The sequence below is a fragment of the Protopterus annectens genome, chromosome 11.part0 (assembly GCF_019279795.1).
Source record: "Protopterus annectens isolate FY-2018-M chromosome 11.part0, PAN1.0, whole genome shotgun sequence".
Classification (NCBI taxonomy): domain Eukaryota; kingdom Metazoa; phylum Chordata; order Ceratodontiformes; family Protopteridae; genus Protopterus; species Protopterus annectens.
In genome coordinates, this window is record NC_056745.1 from 1,100,949,904 (window position 1) to 1,100,972,005 (window position 22,102).

A 22,102-nucleotide genomic window follows, 5' to 3' on the forward strand; every position below is an offset into this window, starting at 1 on the left:
TTTCCAGCTTCTAAAGTTACTTGCCACCATAACTCTCTAAATTCTATCTTTTCCTCCCATGGGCCCCCCTGATGTCATTTTTGATTTGTTCCAAAACCATAAAGCTGAATTTAGAGTCAAGGCATACTTTATTATGTCTGAAAAGGGCATTAGTATCCATTTCCACTGATATTTCATAAATATGTTTGTAGATCCTTCTTTTCAACATTTTCTCCATCTTTCCGACATAGAAGGACCTACATACTCTACACGTAGCCAAATAAATAATTCCCTTAGATTCACAGTTGTAGTAATCAGAACTATTAATCCATTTATTCCTGCTTTCAAGGTAATATCTATCTGTGTTCAAGATATATGTACATTGGTTGCAGTGACCACATTTATATGTACCTGCCCTATTCCTATTGGAGTCAACTTTATATTTATTTTCTAAAACAGTTCTAATACACTGAGTTCTTGTACACCACTTTCTGTGGAATCTTTGATATGTTCTGTAAATCTGAAAGGGAGACAAACCTCTCTCATTCCTTTAGGAAATTTTTTTTAATATTACTATTTAAAATATTGTATTCTAGTATTAAAACCTGTTGAAATTCATCCCCATTGTTTTCCTTATTATTTTTAATCTCCTTATTAAATTCCTTACATTTTTGAATGGGTTTAAATTTACTACTACTTCCTTTTTCTACTTCACCCCTCATTTGCTTAATAAAATTCAGAGGGTAGCCTCTCTCAAGAAACATCTTTTCCAGTAACTCACACTGTTAAAAAATTGTTATCAGAACTAGTCATGCGACATCCCCTTACAAATTGCCCCTTTACTATATTTTTCTTGCAATGCATGGGATGTGCGCTCTAAAAGTGTAAAAATGAGTTACAGAAAGTATGTTTCCTAAATATCTTAGTTTCAAATTTTGTCCCCATCTTATATACTTCTATGTCCAAATATTTCAAACTGGTATCAGAAATTTTATATGTAAACTTCAAAAAGTTAGTTGTACTACTCATATATGTCATAAATTCTTCAAATTTCTCTATTCCCGCTGTCCAAAAAAGGACTATATCATCCAAAAACCTTCGGTATAATGTCCAGCAGGTTTTAAACTCAGAGTTTAATAAACATTTCTCCCCCCACTTTGCCAGAACCAGTAGTAACCCTGATCCTGTGGTGTTTCTGTCATATCCACAGAGGAAATTATTTGAGCTTAGTGAATGTCCCCCCTGGAGTTACTACCCTATAGGCAAAATTTAAAAGGCTGAAGAATTCCTTAGCCTGCCGAATTTTAACATTTTTAGCTGAAGACCTGACTAATGAAATCAGTTCCTTCAGCATATTCTGAGGTAATCTAAAAGAGAAGGACACTACATCTCCTTCTAGCCCCAGAAAGGTAAGGCTCTGCAGAGGACCTTCCATTTTATCCTGAGCCAGGGCACCCCAAGCTGGTGACGCACCTCTTGAAATATAATCAGTCTCTCCCTCATCCCTTGATCCTCTTCTCCTACAGTCATAAAATCATAGAGGTAGTGAATTACCTGTTGCCATTTGGCTGTCTGTTCCCAACAACATTGCAATGCAGTGCAAAATTTTTCTAAGGTGGTATAAGCCACTACACAGCCCGTGGGCATGACCATGCTTGAACTGAGATGGGCTACCAGCCACAACTCTGGGCTGAGATACCGGACTACTAAAGGTTTCTGAGTTTCCCAAAAACATAAGTTGCCTGTTTTCTGGCTTGATTCCACTATTTACTGCACTTCTTACTGTGTTCTGCTTATTTAATACTGTAAACTAAACTGCACTGCTTTGTACTGCATTTGTCTGCCGCCTTACTGTGCCTGTTAAATCATGTTTTGTTGCTGTTTTCACTGTTTGCAAAGCATTTATTTGCTAATTTCATTGATTGCATAGTAACTGTTACTACTTTTCACTGTTTGCAAAGCATCCGTTCCGTTTGTTCTGTTTTCCCCCAAGCAGTGTTTTAAATAACTAATTTGTTGCTGTTTAAAACATTTTTTAGTGTTTCCTACCTAAATTACTATAGCTAGTAGCTGTAGCACAGTCTAGATACAGTTTTTCTGCATCTGGGTCTGTTTGTAGTGGCTGTTGCATTCTGAGCACATTTTCCAAGCCATATTTGGTTGGAAGGGACTCTTCTGCACCCCTGTGAGAGAAGTGTGCTGATTGGAACCTGTCTGGTGGAGGGTGGTTGGTCTAGAGCTTGGAGTAATCACCCTCATTGGTTCTTTTGATTTTTTTTCTTTTAAGTTTTTTTTAAGCCCTGCGTTTGAGAGGGTTTCTCCTTGTTTGCGCAGCACCACTCACTGCCTTGTAATTGTGCTCCATAGCCAGACAGATAATTTCAACAAGTTTTCCCTTAGATACAGCTGCAGTACATTAGTGTAGTCCTCATTCGTAGTACATTTTCAGTCTAAGAAGTTTTGCTAATGAACTGTGACCTATTAAAGCACCAGCCAAAAGACTGAAAACACTCCCTTTGTGATAACAGGTCTTCAAACCTAGCATTATGGACAGTTGGACCACCCCTGTTTTTCCTGCCAGCCTTGTTGACTTGGGTCTCCTGAGGCAGTATAGCAACTGCCTCATGTACAATGACAACTGTCTACTAATATCTCACTCTAGTACAGAGTGCGAAAGATGTATCTACACCAAAAATCTTGAAACCGTGAAATCTAGCACTCAAAACAGTAACTCTGAAGGATGTCAGTCACCCACCACTACTCATGTACATAGTACCACTACTCATACACATAGTATGCATCCAACACATAAATCAACATACATAGAGGTTCTCTCAAAAAGCTTACCAAAACACCAGAGACTTCCAAAACACAAGACTGCTACAACTAACACAGTTCGCACAGCACCCAAGACACACAGCAACACCAATGTCTCACCTACCAAGCCCACAAGGCGTAACACTAATAAACCAAATTTTCTTGCCATTGGAGACTCCATAGTGAGACACACAGATGTCCCACTCACCAGGTTAGAGAAGGAGAAAGTCACCATCAGCTGCCTGTCCAGTGCCAGGATTTGTCAGATTACACATGCACTCAGGTCTCTCGGCAACAACTACCATTATTGCTCTGTCATAGTTCATGTTGAAGTGAGTGACCTGAGACATACCTCACTGGACTATATGAAGAGACATGATTTGAGCTGAGGATGTGTCCCAGAGGCAGGTATGTCCCTAGCCTGGAGCAGCATATTCCCTCACCTAGAATGATGCCACAGTATAAACAAAATATTTTTAATAATAATTGGCTTAGTTTTTGGTGTCATTCAAAGGGATCCAGTTTCTGTCAGCCTGGGATGATGTGGTTGATAAACCTTGCTGCTTTGCCAAAGACTGCCTGGCACCTATAGGCTTTTGGCAAAGGCTCTTGCCTCCCCCATAGTGCATTTTTTAGGCAAGGTCTCAAAAACAAAATGACTGACATGAAATTTCCAGTCATAACAAAATAAGGGTTATGCTGCTAAACGTTAGTAGCCTAAACCACAAACTACACACCCTGGAAACACTCATCAGTGGAGGATGCAGATGAGGGTGCAGTCACAGAAACCTGGTTAAAGGCCTTAGAGAGTACACCTGTCTTGTAAGGTTAAAATGCCTTCCACACCTTCAGACTGCAAAATGAATGTGTGAGAACCGAAGAGGTGGTGGTTCTATCTATATTACATGGAGTTACTCCAAGTTCAGATTACTGTGGGTAAGACTCCCATTCAAGTCCTAGCTAGTTATAGATCCTCCTTCATGAATCATGATGCGCATGAGGCCTACTTGACCAAACCGGAGTCAATCCAAATATTGCCAAACACTCTGGTCATGGGGGTTTCAATTATCCCATAATCAACTAGGAAACCTACTGCAGCCCTAACTCAGTAGAACAAAAGTTCCTTTACTTTGTTAACTCAAATGTCCTGGAACAAATTGCTCAAACCCCAACAAGAGAACAAACATACTAGATCCGGTCCTCACTAACATGACAAACAGATATACCACTGCAACTGTTGGACCCCCATTAGTTAAATCTGACCACAAATTAGTCTCCTTTGAACTGGCACTAACACCAGAACTCACAAAGGACAAAGTCAGCCTAAAAAACTTCACCAAGGCAAAACTATACACTCCTAGGGGAAGGTATAAAGCATTCCAAGCCCCACTCCCATTTGGAAGTGATAACTACACTAAAGCCCTGTACAATTACTTGTATAAGCGTATAGACTGGGCTCTACCAGACAGAATCAAAGCCAGAGCCCCAAGTAAAAATAAAGCTGCCTGGGTGGGCATCAAACATCAACAAGTTTCTGTCTAAAAAAACTAAGGTGAAGTGAGGCCCCAGCAATGGAAAAGGACCCTTCGCAGTCTCAGCCTCAAAGGCAAATAAGACACAATGTCAAATACTCTAAGGCTAACTTTGAGAAAAACTTAACAGTCACAGCTAAGGATAACCATAAGGCCTTTTACATCTACGTACGCAGCCTAAAAGGTAGGACCCAAGCATGTGCCGAACTAGTGACTAACAGTATTACACACACTGATCCAGCAGAGATAGCAAACATACTGGTGGACAGGTTTGGTGAAAATGTCAGTCCCTTATCCCCTACAAATGTATCACAAACCTTGCCTCAAACTTTCTCTCAACCCTACATATCTGAAGAGCAGGTCTGTAAAGCCTTGTCTAAGGCAGAAAATATAGCCTCTATGGGGCCAAACAGAATCCAAGGCCTTCTTCTAAACAAACTAAAACATGAACTAGCATCACCATTAAGTACCCTGTTCAATCACAGCATAACCACAGGCTTTATACCTGTGGAATGGAGAACAGCAACAGTTATTTCCCTCCACAAAGGTGGCTTAGCAACAGACCTGGGAAATTACAGACCCATAAGTCTGACCAGCCTCATCAGTAAGGCCATGGAACCTATGTATCATCATGGACTTCATAAATAAAGACATATATGACCTCCAAATCCCGGATCCAACCCAATTCAGCTTCATCAAGGGTAGATCCTGCCTGTTAGACCTGGTGGGTTTCTTCAAAAATGTGATCAGGGCCATTGACGAGGGCAAATCCTGTGCACACAGCATACCTCAACTTGGCCAAGGCCTTCACCACAATCCCATACTCAGGCATTGCCGATAAAGTTGGCAGACTGAATGTAAACCCCTTTGTTGTAAGATGGGTTGCCAGCTGGCTCACAAACTGGTCACACTATCAAACTGGGTGATTGCACATCAACTAGCAAGACCTGTCACCAGTGGGGAACCACAAGAACCAGTACTGGGCCCCTATACTGTTTGGTATATACTTTGCAGAAGTTCAGGCCAAAACTAAGGGGCAGTAGCTGACCAAGATTTTGGATGACTGGAAACTGGGTGCAATTATCAAATCCCCAAATTATATCAGTATACTTCAGGAGGGTCTTAATCAGACCATGACAATTGGTGTCTTAGTCACAATGTCAAACTAAATGCAAAGAAATGCATCATCATTCCCTTTGGTAAAAACAATGTCCCTTCACACTGTCACATTAACAACAATACCATATGTACCTACAAAATGGTAAGAGATCTGGGATTACAAGTAGACTGTGACCTTAACTTTGACCACCATGTCTCTACTGTCGTAAGGAAGGCTTTCTATGTAGCATAGTTGACTACCAAAGGTATCACCTCTAGAGAAAAGGAGGTTATAACCCCTCTATACTCATCACTAATCAGGCCCATAATTGAGTGTAAATGCCTTTTTAGCATGTATCATACAAAGCACCTGCAGCAATTGGGGAGACCTCAGAGGTTTTTAACAGCACATGCCTTACACAGACTGACTAAAGTCCCTGTCACTATACTCAGTATTGCACAAACTTCTTAGGGGAGACTTACACCTGGCTTACAGAGCAATCTCCGACCTAAACCTAATGAATTTGATGCACATTGGTAAATCAAACTGGACTAGAGCCACCTGTTCCAGGAACCTGAATATGGCCTATAACTTGAATTGGATGTGCTGGAGGAACATATTTGTCTCCCAGTTATGGCCACATCTTTATAATAGACTGCACCTTTATGACACTGTCCTAAAAGTATCTAGATGAGTGGATGAGACACTGTAAATTCTTACTGGGGATAGTGCCCACAACCCTCCTGGACTGGACAGTCATTACTAAATACAATCCAGGATATTGACTAGAGTATCACTGGTATTACATTGGGATGAAACAGCTAGGCTTGAAATGACCTCTGAGTTGACAGCCTAGTAACCTCCTATGATAACTACCCTCAAAATACATGTCCAGCAGATGCAAATCCTGAGCACAAATAGTATGAAGCCAAAAGGTTGACTGTACATCGAACTTTGCCTACCAGTGATCTTTATACTGCCGAATAATCCTTATTGCATCATCTAATGAAGAATATTATACTTTGACATACCATTTGATTATGCCATCATTCACCAACAGTCCACATGGAATCTAAAGATGGTGAATTAATCAAAACTCTCCCTTCCTGTTTTCTTGCACCAAACCTTGTGACAAAACTTTTAAAGGTTCAAATGGGGAGAACTGAAAGGGGCCTACAATTCTCCCTGCAAGGACCTCTCTATCCAACAATTCCTTTACAGTTACCTCCTTGTTTTACATAGACCTTAAAAAGCCTTAGAAGTCTCAAGGGCTCTCTGACTCATTATGTAAATCATAGTGAGTGGGATAAAGAAGAAAGCCCATAAATCTTGAACACTTAAGGATAATGGCTGTACTGACACTACAAACAGGTCTGTAGATACTTGCACTGCAAAGTTTCAGTCATGCAGAATGTAGTAGTTTGTAGGAATTATACCCTAGCAGACAACAGCCAGATATTGTGTTTAGCTGACTTTGCAAGATATCTCTCAACTGTCCCTGATTTTGCAGAACACCCAAAATGTGACCTCATGTTTTTGGTCTTCCTCACATGAAATGTTTTTTTTCTAGCCAGTCATTGAATACTTCATTTACTAAACATAACATTTAATGACATACGTTTGAGTTTATGACTTCATATCATTTAGAGAATGTATGTTAGTGTACAATTTATTAACCATGCAACTTCATAAGTACAGAAGAGCTGTATATAAAATCTAGTCCTGACTTCAAACTTTTACTCTGTTATCTCTTGTTATTGTCCCTGATTTCTTGAGCAAAGCGGCTGACAGCTATGGGATTAATTTGCATGTTTGTATGTGTGTGAAGCAAGTTGGAATAATTTATACTGTGGCTGGCTTTATGTGCATGTGAAGTAAAGTCCAGATAAACTTATTGTGGCTGTTATTAACGTTTAATTGTTTTACTGAAATCATACATTTGAGATGATAAAGTCCCTACAATTGATGGGTAAAGGAGGCTGTTTGTGGATGAAAGTGGCTGGCCCTTCATTGTGTGATAAATTTAAAAACTGTTATTGTAGCTTTGAGGAACTAAATTATACTTGAATAAATAAAGTAGAAATACTTTACTGTGGCTGGCTACAGTGTGCATATGTGAAACAGACTTACACAATGGTCATGCTAGTTTATTTATTTATTCATTTATCTGTTATCAGAATCAGACATCTGACGTGTATGCATTCAATAAAATAGATACAACTTCTGGGCACAAGATTTGTCTTTGGTTTAACATAACCAACTCTGCCATTGTTTGCTTAACTCAAACAGTCATTACTCTGGCTTTGCAGGACTGAAGTGTACTTGCGAAGGAAGTTTGAATATTTTGTGCCTACTGTTTGAAACAGGTGTACTGCATTACTGTGTTTATTATTCATTTACTCACATTTGGACATCTGAGGTATACACAGTGAACAAAGTGGCTATAACTGCCTTGTACATTGGCTGTCTGTGGAAGAAAGTGACTAACCTTGCTTTCACTTGCTCAGGATAAAGCATCATTAACATGGCTTTGTAGGATTAGCGTGCATTTGTGTGTTTGTTTGAAACTACTTTGAAATACTTTGTTGAATGTGCATTGCTCAGATGTCAACTTGTGAAAAAAGTAATGGTTACAACAAAGTGGCTACAATTGCTGGTTATAGTGGCTGTCTATAGATGACAATGACCCTGTTGTCATGATGAAGTTAAACAACTTGGCTGTACAGAACTAGTATGCATTTGTTTGAGGTAAGTTCAAATACTTTGCTATGGCCATTTTTAAATCACAATTAGACATCTGATACGCATGTACACAGTAAAAGTGACCGTAACAGTGATGGGTATTGTAGGCTAAATATCCATTAACATGAGATAAACCTATATTAGTTTTGTCACTGTTAAGTAGTCACATAACTGGTATAGCAGAAGCAGTGTCACACAACGTATGGTGTTTACTAATCTCAGTGGGAAGTGATTACTGCTATGACTCATGCACTTTTGTGCTTGGGGTGTGGCAGCAGCAAGTTAGCCACACCTTCTTTCACATTTCATCACAGTTGAACATCACTGTACAAAACAAGTGGCTACATTTGATATGTACAGGTTGTTTGTAAAGGCAACTGATTATTCACACAGCGGGGCACTGACTAATATTTACATCTCATAGCACTTGGTTCTCTGGTTCCTTTTATTATGTAATGTAATGTAATATTTGTACTTGCCAAATCATGGTAATGTACCTATGAATTTGTATTTTGTTTTTTTTTTTCTATTCTAATGTGTGGAGCTTTTCTCCCCAGGCCTCCACTGAAAATGGACATAAATCCAGTTGGACCAGGCTGGTCAACAAATGTAAGATAAAATAAAATAAATAAATGTGGAATCTGTATAACCTTCCAGTCTCATTTTGGGATTTATCCAAGTGTTCTAGTTTTATCTGCAACTCAAAGATACACTGTAGGTGAACTGTTTATTCCTCCAGTTTTCCCGCAGGCAATCATACAGTAAATTTGTATCTGTATGCCATACTGATAGACCTGCCTAGCCAGGGACAGAGTCTGCATGCACACATGTACACATATGTGTGTGTATGTATGCATGTAAATATGTGAAAATATTTTTGTGGTCACTCAAACTACTGGTAAGGCACATATATAGCTGTTGTTCTGCATTTATATGCAACCTACTTTCATCTGTTGCAAAGGATCACCTGCATAATTCAACTGGCCCATCTCAGAGGTTTGCAAAGAAGACTGGTACAGTTAGACTCCCTCAGACTATCAGTAAAAAGAACATTTAGTAAGTAATAGTCTTTAAAAGATAAGGCATACAATATATTACAGTACACCGGTGGCTGTCTATGGATAAAGGGTTCTGTGGGCCTGGAAGCCGCCATAATACACTATAAATGATTTTTGACACAGGTTTAGTATGTAGTCCCAGTCTTCAACTTCTGCTCTGAGATCCACCTAGTCTAAAATCATCCATGCTCACAAGTGTGCACAGCAGGTCAATATGGCTTATGGAAGGGCTGGCTGGGACAGTCATCATTTATTTAAATTTCTTCACAATCTAACCTTAGAAGTGTTCACAGAAGATTGTAACTTATCTAGGGGAGTGTATCTTCTAGGAGCAACAAATTCAAATGCGTTACTGTGATCATTATTTTTTACTTTCTTCACAATCAAGGCATCAGATATGTATAAAGATGGATATATTTTTGGGATAAGAGTAGTATGCATGCTGCACACACGTGCACTGACTACATGTTTGTGTGTGTTGTATCTTTGATGGCAATAAACTGGAATTTATTATTGTAACCATTTGTTCTCTCACTGCCACCCAGGTCTAACAGAGGTAGACAATATGTGGCTGTCATTTGGAGGCATGAGTATGGAGGCATGTTATACATATGTATGACATCAACAACTTGAAATACATTACTGTGACCATTTGTTCTTTCACCCCATTCAAAGACCAGCGTTGTTCAAAAAGGTAAATTTTTTAAAGGGGGGTAGGGAGGAATGCATTATTCCCACATAACAATCTAGGTATTTTTATAAGCATTTCTCATCAAAGCCTATTGGAAATTACTGTTTTGTCAACTTTCAACATTAAGTCTCCATTGATATTCTGCTTAGGCCACCATTTGATTGAGAGGTTGGAAAAAAATCTCTGAAATGTACCTTAGAGCATTTACATCCCTATGGCTTCTGGGGAATCTAGAGTCCACAGATCCTATGCTCAGTTCAATTATTTGCTCCACAGTTATAACAGTGCAGTTTAGTCTAGTTAGGTTGTGTGAAAAAAACTGAGGAAAATATGAAGAGTAAGACAATGTATAAACACAAATTTCTTTCTTTATCCATGACTGTATTTTTACCAGGATAGTACACAAATCACCACAGACTATTTGCACACATAGCTGGAGAGAAAAAATTCACAAAAAAATAAAACAGAACTAATTCACAATCATGAAATAATGATAGAAGGTAAGGAGTACCACAGACAACTGAAACAATGAGCAATTATTACTAACACAGTATCAAAAGACACATGGATTAGTCTTAGCAGTGAATATGGTGGGCAAGCAACAAGTGAGAACAGTGGGGTAAAGTAGAAGTGATGTAACTGAGGGGTGAATTAGGTGATGTGTCCAGTGGAAAAGCATTTGTGGTCAAATTTTTGATGGAGATGTGTTTGAGTTGTACTCTGAAAGTAAGGAAAAATATTTCTTTTAGGTAAGGAGAGGAGTTTGCGTGCAAGAATGGAAAAGGAGTGATCACTTGAGTGCAGTTCTGATTTGGGAATCTGGGGTGAGAGAGTTAACTGTGAGAGGTTACAGAAGTTGGAAGGGTGGTTTTATTATGCTGTCTAGCAGCAAGAGGAGGGTTTAAGAAGTTTGGAAACAAGAGACTCTAAGAGTAGCTCAGCTCTGATGGTGACTGTGAGCCATCTGGTTTTGAAGTGTGTGATGCAGTGGTGTTTGGGGGGGGGGGGGTCATAGGAGGTTAGTAGGCTATTGGCCCTAAGGCCCTTATAAGCCTAGCCAAGAATTCACCACATGTTTAGACAAATCAGCATCTGATGCCCCTGTCCAGCAGGGACACGGGTGGAATCCCAGGGGTATATTTTCTGTTTCCCATCCAGTTATCCATGTTGCACTTCAAAAGGGGTTAAGATTTGGAGAGGAAGTCTATTCCATAGATGGGGGACTCTCTGGGACACAAATATGTCCTGTCAACAAGTCTTGTTGAGGCCGCACATGCAGGTTACTCAAGTGGAGCTTGGCTTGCGGATATGCATTAGTCCCATCATCAAGGTGGGGTCAGTGATCACCTTGTGTGCCAGAGGTCACCTCTGAGGAGTCTGTATGACACTGAGTAGAGGGATAAGGCTTTTAGCCTGTGTGTGGTAGATGTTTGAGGCCCTGGATTCTCCTAGTGAGGAACCTCTGTGGTCTCTCCAGCTGCTGCATGTGTTTTGCAAGGTACATGCCAAAACAGATGTTGTACTCAGTAATGGCCCTTATAAAAAAAATAGAACACAGGGATGTTATTACCTCCTTGTCCCTGGATGAGATAGCCTTACTTATGAGGTGGGCCACATAGAAGGCTTTCCATACAATGGAAGCAACATGGTTCTCAAAAGTCAGGTTGCTATCACCCTGGGTGACCAAATCCCTCACGACTGATTGCGTGCTTAGGACATTATTAATGTCATAATTTGTGGGGCTGTCACTCTCCCCAAAGGGGATGATGTATTTTTGGTATTCAGCTTGAGGCCATGCTTCTGGCACCGGCCATTTGTCTGACTGAGACACTCTTGAAGGATGTCCATTAATTGATGACAGCACCCAGCTTGCAGTAATCTGCAAACTAGGTCAGCCATAGCCCACTGGTTTTGGCTTGTATCTCAGAAAAGTATGTCCCAAATAACAGAGGTCCCAAGACCGAATCCCAGGGTACACTGCTTGTTACCAGTCTACTGCTTGAGGTGGCTTCCCTTATTTTGAAAATGTGGGTGCTATCACTGAGCCAGTTTGCTACCCATCTGGTAACATATGGATTGATGCCTATTTGAGAGAGTTTACCTATTGAGTAATAGTGTCAAAGGCTTTGGCCAGGTCAAGGTAGGTGGTGTGCATCGTCTTCCGCTCATCCATGGCTTTGGTGACTATCTCAAAGAAATCAACCAAATTTAGCAGACATGACCTCACCTTGACGAAGCCACACTGTGTGAGATTAAGTGTTTGGAGGTTGCCAATGTTGTAAATGCATCAGCAGATTTTGTTTTCAATAGAATGTAGAGCGGAGAAGATTTTTTTAGAGGCCATAATGGGCAGTCCATATTCACTTACAGCAAAGAAAACTCCTTTAGCTATTGCAGCTCTAGATGGCCTGAACAGAAAGGCAGATATTTTCCAGGACAAGAATACAAACGAACTGATCTTTTCCCTGGTGTTTTCAGTAGGGTTACTTGATGGGTCCATCCAAAAGCAGAAGTACTTAAAGAATGTGGGGGTATCCCCAAGATCTGTGATGTCGAGATTTTGAGAGTTCACAATATCATATTTGTTTTGTTTTGGAGGAGTTTAGGAGTAGTTTATACTGGTTTGTCTAAGAATCAAGGGAGTGGAGTTCAGATTGAAGCTAAATTTGAGGAGTTGAATGTGAGGGATTGGACTGAAGGATAACCATGAGCTCTACATAAAATGTGATAGGACAGTAAAGGAGGTTGGAGGACAGTTTGTTAATAAAGATTGAAAGCAGTGTAATATGGAACCCTGGACACTCCTTTGAGAAGGGGTACTGAAGGTGATGGTGACATGCTTATTTTTGATTCTGGAATACCTATCCATTAAAAATCTTGGAACCAAGTGACAATGCTGGAGCTACATCCAAGTTCTTGGAGGGTGTAGGAGGTGGTTGATAAGAGCAAAATCATAAATAGTACTTCTGAAAAGCTTCTTTTATACATATTGAGAAGGATTTCATCTGAAAGTAACCATAGTGCTGTTACTGTGCTCCAGCCAGCTCAGAGTCCATGCTGGTTAAGAGTGTGGAGATAGTAATGTTGGATGTTAGTGGACAGTTGGTTGAAGAGTAGTTTTCTATGTATTTTCCCAAGAAGGAAGTCTATGTAGATTGACATGAACCAGTTAAGGAGGTTGTCTGTACCAGGTTGTGCATCTAGGAATATGCTTTTTAGTATGAGGTTAAGGTCTTTGTAATTTTCCTAAAATAGACGAGGGGGATAAACAGGGGGGGATGTGTGAATTACAGACAGCAGTAGGGACTGTAATACTAGAGAAGTGGCTGAATTTATTTCTGGTCACTAGACAGAAAATGTTCGTGTGGTTACTAAATATGGGGTCAAGGAGACGACTGAAGAGCCCAGTCCAGTTTCCCAACTGACCTAGGGTATGATCTTAAATGATTTGTTAGAACCACTCAACAGGTAAATGGTGCGGGAATCAAACCAGAGACTATAGGAAACAGATCATTAGCAGCTCATCCTCAATACCAGTTAAGGGAGGAATAAAGTTGTAAGGTGCACCTCAGAGCATCTACTGGCCTAAGTCTTCTGCAGGTCTAGCAACCCCCAAACTCCTGGTTTAATTTAGTTATTTCTGTTACAGCAATGCCAGTGCAGTCTTGGCCAGTTAAGGTGTGTTGAAAAGAAGAAAAAAATGAAGACTGAGATTAAGTGTGTAACAAAAAAACAAAGAAAGCAGTCTGAATATTATGGGGTGTCCCGTGGGAGGACACACCTGGAGGGGAGCCTAGCAGACTATGGGGGGGGGGTACCTTGGTACCTTTACCTACAGCTCCACTTCATCCAAGGCTAGCCCTTACTGTAAGTGATATGAAATGATGGCAATTTCATAGTTTAGTTGAAAAAGCGTGTCAGTTCCTCCAGGAAACTAGGATGTTTCCATCTGTAAGTAACAACACTGCTGTGTAAGATATGCAGATATTAGAATGTCAGAGAATATATCCATCAGAAAACAGCCACATTTTGCAGGGCTAAAGTAATTTCAAAGATTTCTAAAATGAAATAATCTTTCTAGCGGTACCATATTTCTCAACCTCGTACTGTGAGAATCACGGCCAAAGACAAAATGTAGCAAGAAGAAAGGCCCAAAAATAAAGAACATATTTTAAATACTTGTTAGAAAATTGATAAAATAACATGCATGTTTTGCAGGAAGCGAAGTCTGAAAATCAAATGTCTGACATTATTTAATGAATGAAATCCTCAATTATTTGATAGAAAATGCACATTTTATAAGAAACAAACTGAAAATATTAGGCAAAAACAGGGACAGCTGGGTTGTCAGGCTATGAGTGGTATTAATAGTATGAGACCAGCAGAGGGCAACAAAGAACTACAAAAAAAAAACATGCCAGTGTATAGCCCTACTAATTTCATTGGATTCCACGGTTTAGGCATTTTGGAATTAAGAAACAGAATCAAAACAAAAAGGATCAATAACAAAGGTTCCAAATCAGGGACAGTTTTGAAATGTTAGTATTGCTGATCTTATAATCAGATGGAAAAATATTATTTTAATTAACATACATTTCTTCTAAACTACTAATTTTGCCTTTGTGACCAAACCACACCAACCATAGGTAAAATCCAGCCTTATCCACATCCAGCCATGGGCTATTGCTACATGAGAATTTTCAAGCAATATGAACCTTTAAGGTTGATGGATAGCTTACTACATTCTATGCAAAACTGGCTTCTAGGGATACATATAATTCAATACTAAAAACAAAATTTCTGTTTACCCATTCAACTCTTAAGAAAACTCTTAACATGTGTGAAATCCAGTATTTCTAATGAACTGATGAAGTTTATTTAAAAGGGATCAAATAATTAAAACTGCCTTCTAAGTTACAACAATACAATTCCTTGGTAAATGCGCATTAATAACTATGGTGGTAAATTAACCCCCAATCATGGAGCATGTTTCTTATGACATTACTGTCTTAGAAAACAATGAGTAAGAAGTTTGATGGTACATGTTGTTTGCCCCAAGTTTTTAACATTTATGATACTATGTCAAAAAACAAATAATTAATTACATTTTTGCACTAGCTCTGAGGGTGATTTTTCACAATAAATGCAAAATCTTCCAGGTAAAAAAAGAAGTCTGAAAAGATAGCTACATAATGTCTCACACTGAAAGAGGAACATTTGCCACCGTTATAAGATTTCAAATGCCAAATTAAACAGATGCAATGCTTCCATGATTTTTATTATTTTTGTCTTTGATTTCCAAAAAATTCCCACTTAAAGCCCACACTAGAAAACTGGTTATGTTGCACATCTGAGGCCAAAATACTAAAAACTACAACAATTTATAATACGTCTCAGATGAAAACAAGCATTTATCTTTGTTATCTGTCAGTTACTTAACCCTAGATGATTAAAGTGTTTACCTCACAGACAAATGGTACAGGGTATTATTCTGACTTTTGGTCACTGTCTTGTTATTGGACAGGCCTTTAATAGACAGCAGACTGATTGCCTAATATTTACCTTTGAACCTTCCAGCTAAAGGTGCTTGCTTATTACTGGTGCTTGGGTGAGTTCCACAATATGTACATTACAGTTCTAGGCAGGGGAATGTGACGAGAATTTGCATATCCACAGACTATCTGTAATGAAAATGACTTGTGTATAAGGAGCAGTCACTTTGGCAGCCTCAGTGCTATTGCTACCAAAATGATCGAGACTGTACTCTGAATGGTCTTGGTTCAAATTCCACACAGAGTTTCTTAGCTCTCTCTCACTTTTGTTTATACTTGTTAAATACTCACAGAAATGCACACCTTACAAAAAATGCAAATACTTACCTATTTTCTCAATCAGATCTCAAAAATGTATGGCAAGTCTTTGAATTCTGGGGTATAAAGGAATAGTGCAGAAAGGCACCGAGAACTCATTCAAACAGGCAGACAGGACTCAGAATGTGAGTACTATCATTTTCAATATTACCTGGCTGTGACAAACAGCTTGTGTGTGATGCCCCCCCTCCAAACACAAGTAATATGAATGGTGCAGGAAGGACCAGTCAAAAGCCAGGCCACAGAACTCTGCACCCACTTCTGTCGTGCTAGCATCCATCTTAAAAGTCATTATAGCAATCATGGCATTGGGACATTAAGGCATGGATAACCACAAATAAAGAAAGACAGAATTAGGTACTTGTGCTTGGCAATGTTTTTCAGGAGAATATATGAAGTCCTGGAAAATGTCCGCTTAGTACTTCCTTACATGTAATCCAGTCATCAAAAATTATACCAGGTTCATGAAAAAATCAAAACCTAATATAGTCTCCAAAAAATAATAAGGTAAAAACGGGATTTGTGATGAATGGATGACAAGAAGTAGCACCACCTTTGCCATCTAACCTCAATCTAATGAAGAGTAGAATCCAAACAGTCTGCAAATAGTAGTAAAATTTGGCAAGAGATCCTGGAATAACTGACAGTAGCAAATACCTCTTCCTTGTATGACATCCCAAACAGCAGCAGGCTCTCCAGTAGCAATAAAGAAAATGTGAATTCTGAGTCCTGAGGAATCCTGCCATGGGAGGAATTATTTTTGGAAACTACTTACTGAATGTGTTGCAGGAGGTAGCAATCAAGTTTGGTTGAGGTAAATCCATAGTGGCATTGCAAATGCTCAGTCAAAATGCCCCTGTCTATAAAGCACAGAGTGCCATATTAAGATCAGAGAGGACCATGACTGAATATAACAACCTCTCCCTTCCCATAAGAAGGGTACTGACAACTCATGCAAGGGTATCACTGCTGTGTTTAGATGTAAAATTAAGTTGTTTAGCAATGATCTAGGATATCATAAGATGCTATGCAAATGATCTCAACAACAAAAAACGTCTACCACTAGAAGCTAAAGAACACTTTTTTTCTCCTTGATATACTTTCTACAAACTCTGTCACTGCCAGGTCAGTTGGCACATTGGGCAATCCAGTTTCCAGTGGGGCAGCCACTCATCCAGAGTTTCAAAACCAAAAAAGGTCCTCTGACAGGCTGCAAACAAGAAAACATATTCTTTTAAGTAGCTGCAATAATAGCAGTATGAGTATACAGTCCCTGTGCTGGCTTAGCATCCCATCCAACACTGCTTCTCTGTCTTATGTCCCTAGAGGCACTGACATAGGCTCTGGCTTCCCTACGGTCCTGAACCTAGATAAAGCTGGTATCAGAAATTAACAAATAACTAGAGTGACATTTAAGTTAAGCTAAAAACAAGACAGCATTGTTTGAAGCTTAAATAATGACAGATAAAATCAAAGAATTGAAAATGGTCAAACTCATAATGTCACATCAAATTCATCTCATAACATGCATGTTTTTTCAGACAGCAATATCCAATGTCTGCAGATTCATTAATCTAACCTCTAAGAATGAACACTGCTGTTGCAGTTGATGTTGAATATGCCCCTCTATCTTCAGCAACAGGAGAGTAGCAGAGACATGTATCACCCACCACCCACACACAGACACAAACACAGACACACACCCACACACCCACACCCACTGCACTGATACATCTGGTGGTGAGAGGCCACATCACTGTCTGATGTACCTGTAGCAGGAGGAGTGAAGAGCTATTAGTGGAAATGGTTATGGTAGATCCTCATGCTGGACAGATGTGAATGAAATATCTTATGGCACTGGCAAAGAGGTGGCATGTGGTCCACAAGCATGGGCTGTGACAACAGTAACTCATAATAAGAGTGATACATGCAATAAGTCACCCAAGTCAGTGAACTGACTGGCCATAATGTGCATTAGACATTACTATACCAGTAGAGGCCAGAGGTGGTGGGTATACAGGAGTGATGCACAGTGACACAGGTCAGCAAAGACAGCACAGATACAAGGGTCATAAATGATGGACATGGCAGCCATACCCATAACGATGTTGGGAGGAGCTGAGAAGCATATCCTCCAGAGATGCAATAGAGCTTCCATGGGCAGAATGCCTGCTGGGTGTACCATGTGTTCTCGCAGAGTTAGTACTAGAGGCATCCTGTCCAAGTGATGGCTTTCTACACTGTGTGTATGTGCAAGTTCCCTGTTGTGGCACTGAAGAAAAATACTGGCATATGCCACCACTCAGCTGGTGATCTCCCTACAGACACTTGGAAATTTGCCAACAGCCGAGCTATTCACAGCCAGGTACGAAAGCTTCTCTTGTTTTCTCTAATGAGAGATACCAGGAGTTCCTCCATCTCTGTGAGATGCCTCTGTTTTGTTTATCAACCTCATGTTCAACATCTTTTTGAAAGTTGCTTTGCTATGGTGCTAGCATGTAGTAATATATCAGTAACCCTGCAAATTTGCAATGCATCTTTAATCCAGTAATGCATCTGTTGTATCCTCATATTATGGCAATCCACTGCAGCAGTCCCTGCTCCACATGAAAGGCCCTATCAGCTTTAGCCTTATCAATGATATGCAAGTTACACATGGCTAGAGTCTGCAGTAGAACCTGTCAATCTCCTGTGAGCGCACTTCTGCAGCCACTGCCATTCATTCAATCACATCTCATGGGGTTACACATGTGGATCAGTTGTGTGCATGCACAACAATCCATGCCAGCCAGAAACTGCCTCTAAACCATCCCCAGAACCCTTGAAATGGCCACAGTCCTCTGTGCTGCTGCTGGATAACATTTGTGACCCTGGCATAGAGTGGAAGCTGTGGGCAACTCAGACATACTTGCTGTACCTTGCATACATACAGTCAGCACAGATTGTGCTGGAGTAGTGGAGATCCGTTATCCCCTCTACCATGTCATATTGTCTGTGTGCATACAGCATAGTGTGTAGACACCTTCAAGTCAGGATAGTGACTGAGCCTGCATGGGTTCCCTGTGCTCTGTCATGTGAAGGCCCCCTGTCACAAGTGCAACCTGCCCAGCCAATTCCCAGCTCCCTGTTATGTGGAAGGCCTCCCACATGAATATAATCTTTCCTTTCATATTGAGGCTCCTTTCAAAGGACTGCAGCTTATTCTCCAGTCCCCCAAGTCCTGTTATGCTAAGACCCCCCCCCCCCAAAAAAAGGGCTGCAACCTGAACTGACAGTATAACTGCGCCCTATCAGGTTGCACTGGTGTGTGTGTGTGTGTGTGTGTGTGTGTGTGTGTGTGTGTGTGTGTGTGTGTGTGTGTGTGTGTGCCTGTTTGTGTTTGCCATGCCCGTTGAGTGGTTACTGCAATTCTGAGGTTTATTAACAGTTATCTGTCAGTTTCCCTATGTAGCAGTACACTCCAACATCCACTTTATTCTGATAGTGGTATTGCGTGCTAAGGGAACAGTTGCCTATAAAATTCTTAGCATGTTTTTTATTACATTCAGAAGACAGCTAGCAGCATAGCTATTATGCTATTGAGGCGATTTAGCATGACTGTCTATGAACCATGCAAACAATATGATGCATCATCACCACTGTTCCATGTTAATAGTATCGTTCATGCTTATGCATGGGCTGGGAAGTCAGAGATGATGTCCACACCTAATAAGCATGGTCACACCAAATACACTTTGCATTATGCTAGACACTATGGGCATTATACTACCCCACTGAAAACTGCACCTGCTCATGGTCTTTTAGGTTGCATGCAGATAAATCTGGTAGCATTAACGTTCCCTCACATTCTTCTAGTGACCTCATACATCATGCTACAGCTAATGAACTTGTCCCTGCTCTGCTACCCATTTATGCACATCATGTGGTATCCATGTGCCTTGGTAATCATTTTAACTCCTGGGTTTTTCTGTTAAGTGGACATGGCCTCAAATGGATCAGACTCCGTCAGGGCTCTCCCTGGTACATCAGGATAAACAAGATCTCTTAAATATGTCCATCACTGGGAGCAGAGCCATAGTTGGCTTATCTAGTGCTTGGTGCTCATTCCAGACATTCTTCTCACCCCCTTACTCTTCCAGTGAAGAGAAAAGAAAAGGACTTTGGCGTACTTTTTTGTACCATTCAGCTTCCTACAGCCAATCAATTCTCACCTCAGCTCTTTTGAGAAGAGAGAAAAAAAAGATACAGTGAAAAGTAATGAAGAAAGTGCACTTATGCACTTCTTGACCACACCCCTTAACACTTATGCACTTCTTGACCACACCCCTTAACACTTATGCACTTCTTGACCACACCACTTAACACTTAGGCACTTCTTCACCACACTCCCTAACACTTTACACTGGGGACAGTTGCTTCTTTGACCTATCCTTTCTATGCAACTGACTGGTAGTACCTGCTAGGTGATTATGGAGGTTCCCATGAGCTGGCCAGGCTTTCAATGATGCCAAGCAGTGCCAGTATAAATAAGAGACACCATGCAGACCTTCTCAACCAGAGGGAGAAGAATTTGAGGAAAAGGAGCCCCATATTATTGTAAGTTCTTTTTTTATTTCCTTACTTATATTTGCTGAACAGGTAAGTGGGCTGGTCTATTGAACATTTTTAGCCATGACCCTGGCTTATAGAGCAATATACAGTGCAATTAATATTGATAAATATACAAGAAAGTTTCATTACATGTGGAAGTTGTCAGTTACAAAAGTTAAAACAAATTAGCATTACAAAGGGACACTGCATTATAGCAGAGAAAGCAGTGAAATAATAGTAAACATACTATTGCATTACAATGGTATACTGCTCTTAACTACAAACAATAACAAAAAAAAAACGCAGCATTACAATGGTATACTGCTCTTAACTACAAGCAATAACAAAAATAAAACACAGCATTACAATGGTATACTGCTCTTAACTACAAATAATAACATAAAAAACGCAGCATTACAATGGTATACTGCTATTAACTACAAACAATAACAAAAAAATGCAGCATTACAATGGTATACTGCTATTAACTACAAACAATAACAAAAAAAATGCAGCATTACAATGGTATACTGCTATTAACTACAAACAATAAAAAAATGCAGCATTACAATGGTATACTGCTCTTAACTACAAACAATAACAAAAAAAAAAACGCAGCATTACAATGGTATACTGCTACTAACTACAAACAATAACAAAAAATGCAGCATTACAATGGTATACTGCTATTAACTACAAACAATAACAAAAAAAAAAAAAACGCACAGAGTTCAGCTCCCAGATCCCTGAAGGTGAATGGCCATGGTACCAGATCGATGATGACTGAATAAATAATTGGAGCTGAACTCTGCGGTTTGTTTTTGTTGTTGTTTTTGTTTATTTAATGGTAAACTGCACCTAGCACTTTTTGCAGTAATTGCCTTCTGCTGTCAGGTCTACAGTCTGCTCATTACTGTTGATATGTTTCTCAGAGGAAACAGGATCGTCTACCAGAGGAGGCAGATCAGGCTCTTCAGGTGACAAGGTAAGTGCAGTGCTTTCCTGGTGTAGTGTAATAAATCTGTACACCATATCACTAAACAGCTGTATTTCAGTGCTTATTAAATACCTCCTCTGTTTGCTCATTCTTCCATTTCCTGTTACAGTGTACTAAACTGCACCTCATACACCTGAGGTATTAAGGTATTCTGCTTTTGCTATAATTTGTTTTTCAGTACTCCTAGTATGCTGCATTGTTGTTGTGCTTTTATCCAGTTCAGGTATGGTTTTAAAAATTGTACCACTTACCAATGACCATTGCATTCGTGTCATTGTTTTCTTCTCATTTTCCACTTCTCTTCATTATGGCTCTTTGATGAACTGTTTTTCTCCATGTATTTTCTTTTACCACAGGATCAGCCAATGAAGTAGGTAAAGCTGAGATGTCAACAGCCATTGTGTTTTACACTGGCCTTCATAGGGTGTGACTAATGACTTCTAGGGCTCTTACAAGCCTAGCCACAAACATTTAGGTCCCGAGCATTATAGGTGTCTATAAATGGGGGTGGCCATGTTTCTAGGGAGGTAACTAAGGATTTGTGTGTGTGGGGGGTGTTAGGATAATACATTTCTTATTGACAGCCTCTGTCCATAAGAGACATGGGGGGGGGATGTCCCATCCAACTGTCAAGGTTTCATTTGAACAGGTTCAATGATAAACTCTGTTTTACATGGATGGGCAGCGTATTCCATAGTGCAGGGATCCTTTAGGGCACATATCTGTC

At 39.9% G+C, this 22,102-nt stretch overlaps 1 protein-coding gene across 1 annotated transcript in view; it reads right to left on the minus strand.

The window, feature by feature from the left end:
- LOC122815029 (epidermal growth factor receptor kinase substrate 8-like) overlaps positions 1-22,102 on the minus strand; it is a 351,458-nt gene that overhangs the window by 16,743 nt on the left and 312,613 nt on the right. The window contains exon 8 of the mRNA XM_044087280.1: positions 1,235-1,499. Coding sequence (XP_043943215.1) covers positions 1,235-1,499 — 265 coding nt within the window. The remainder of the gene's footprint in view (positions 1-1,234; positions 1,500-22,102) is intronic.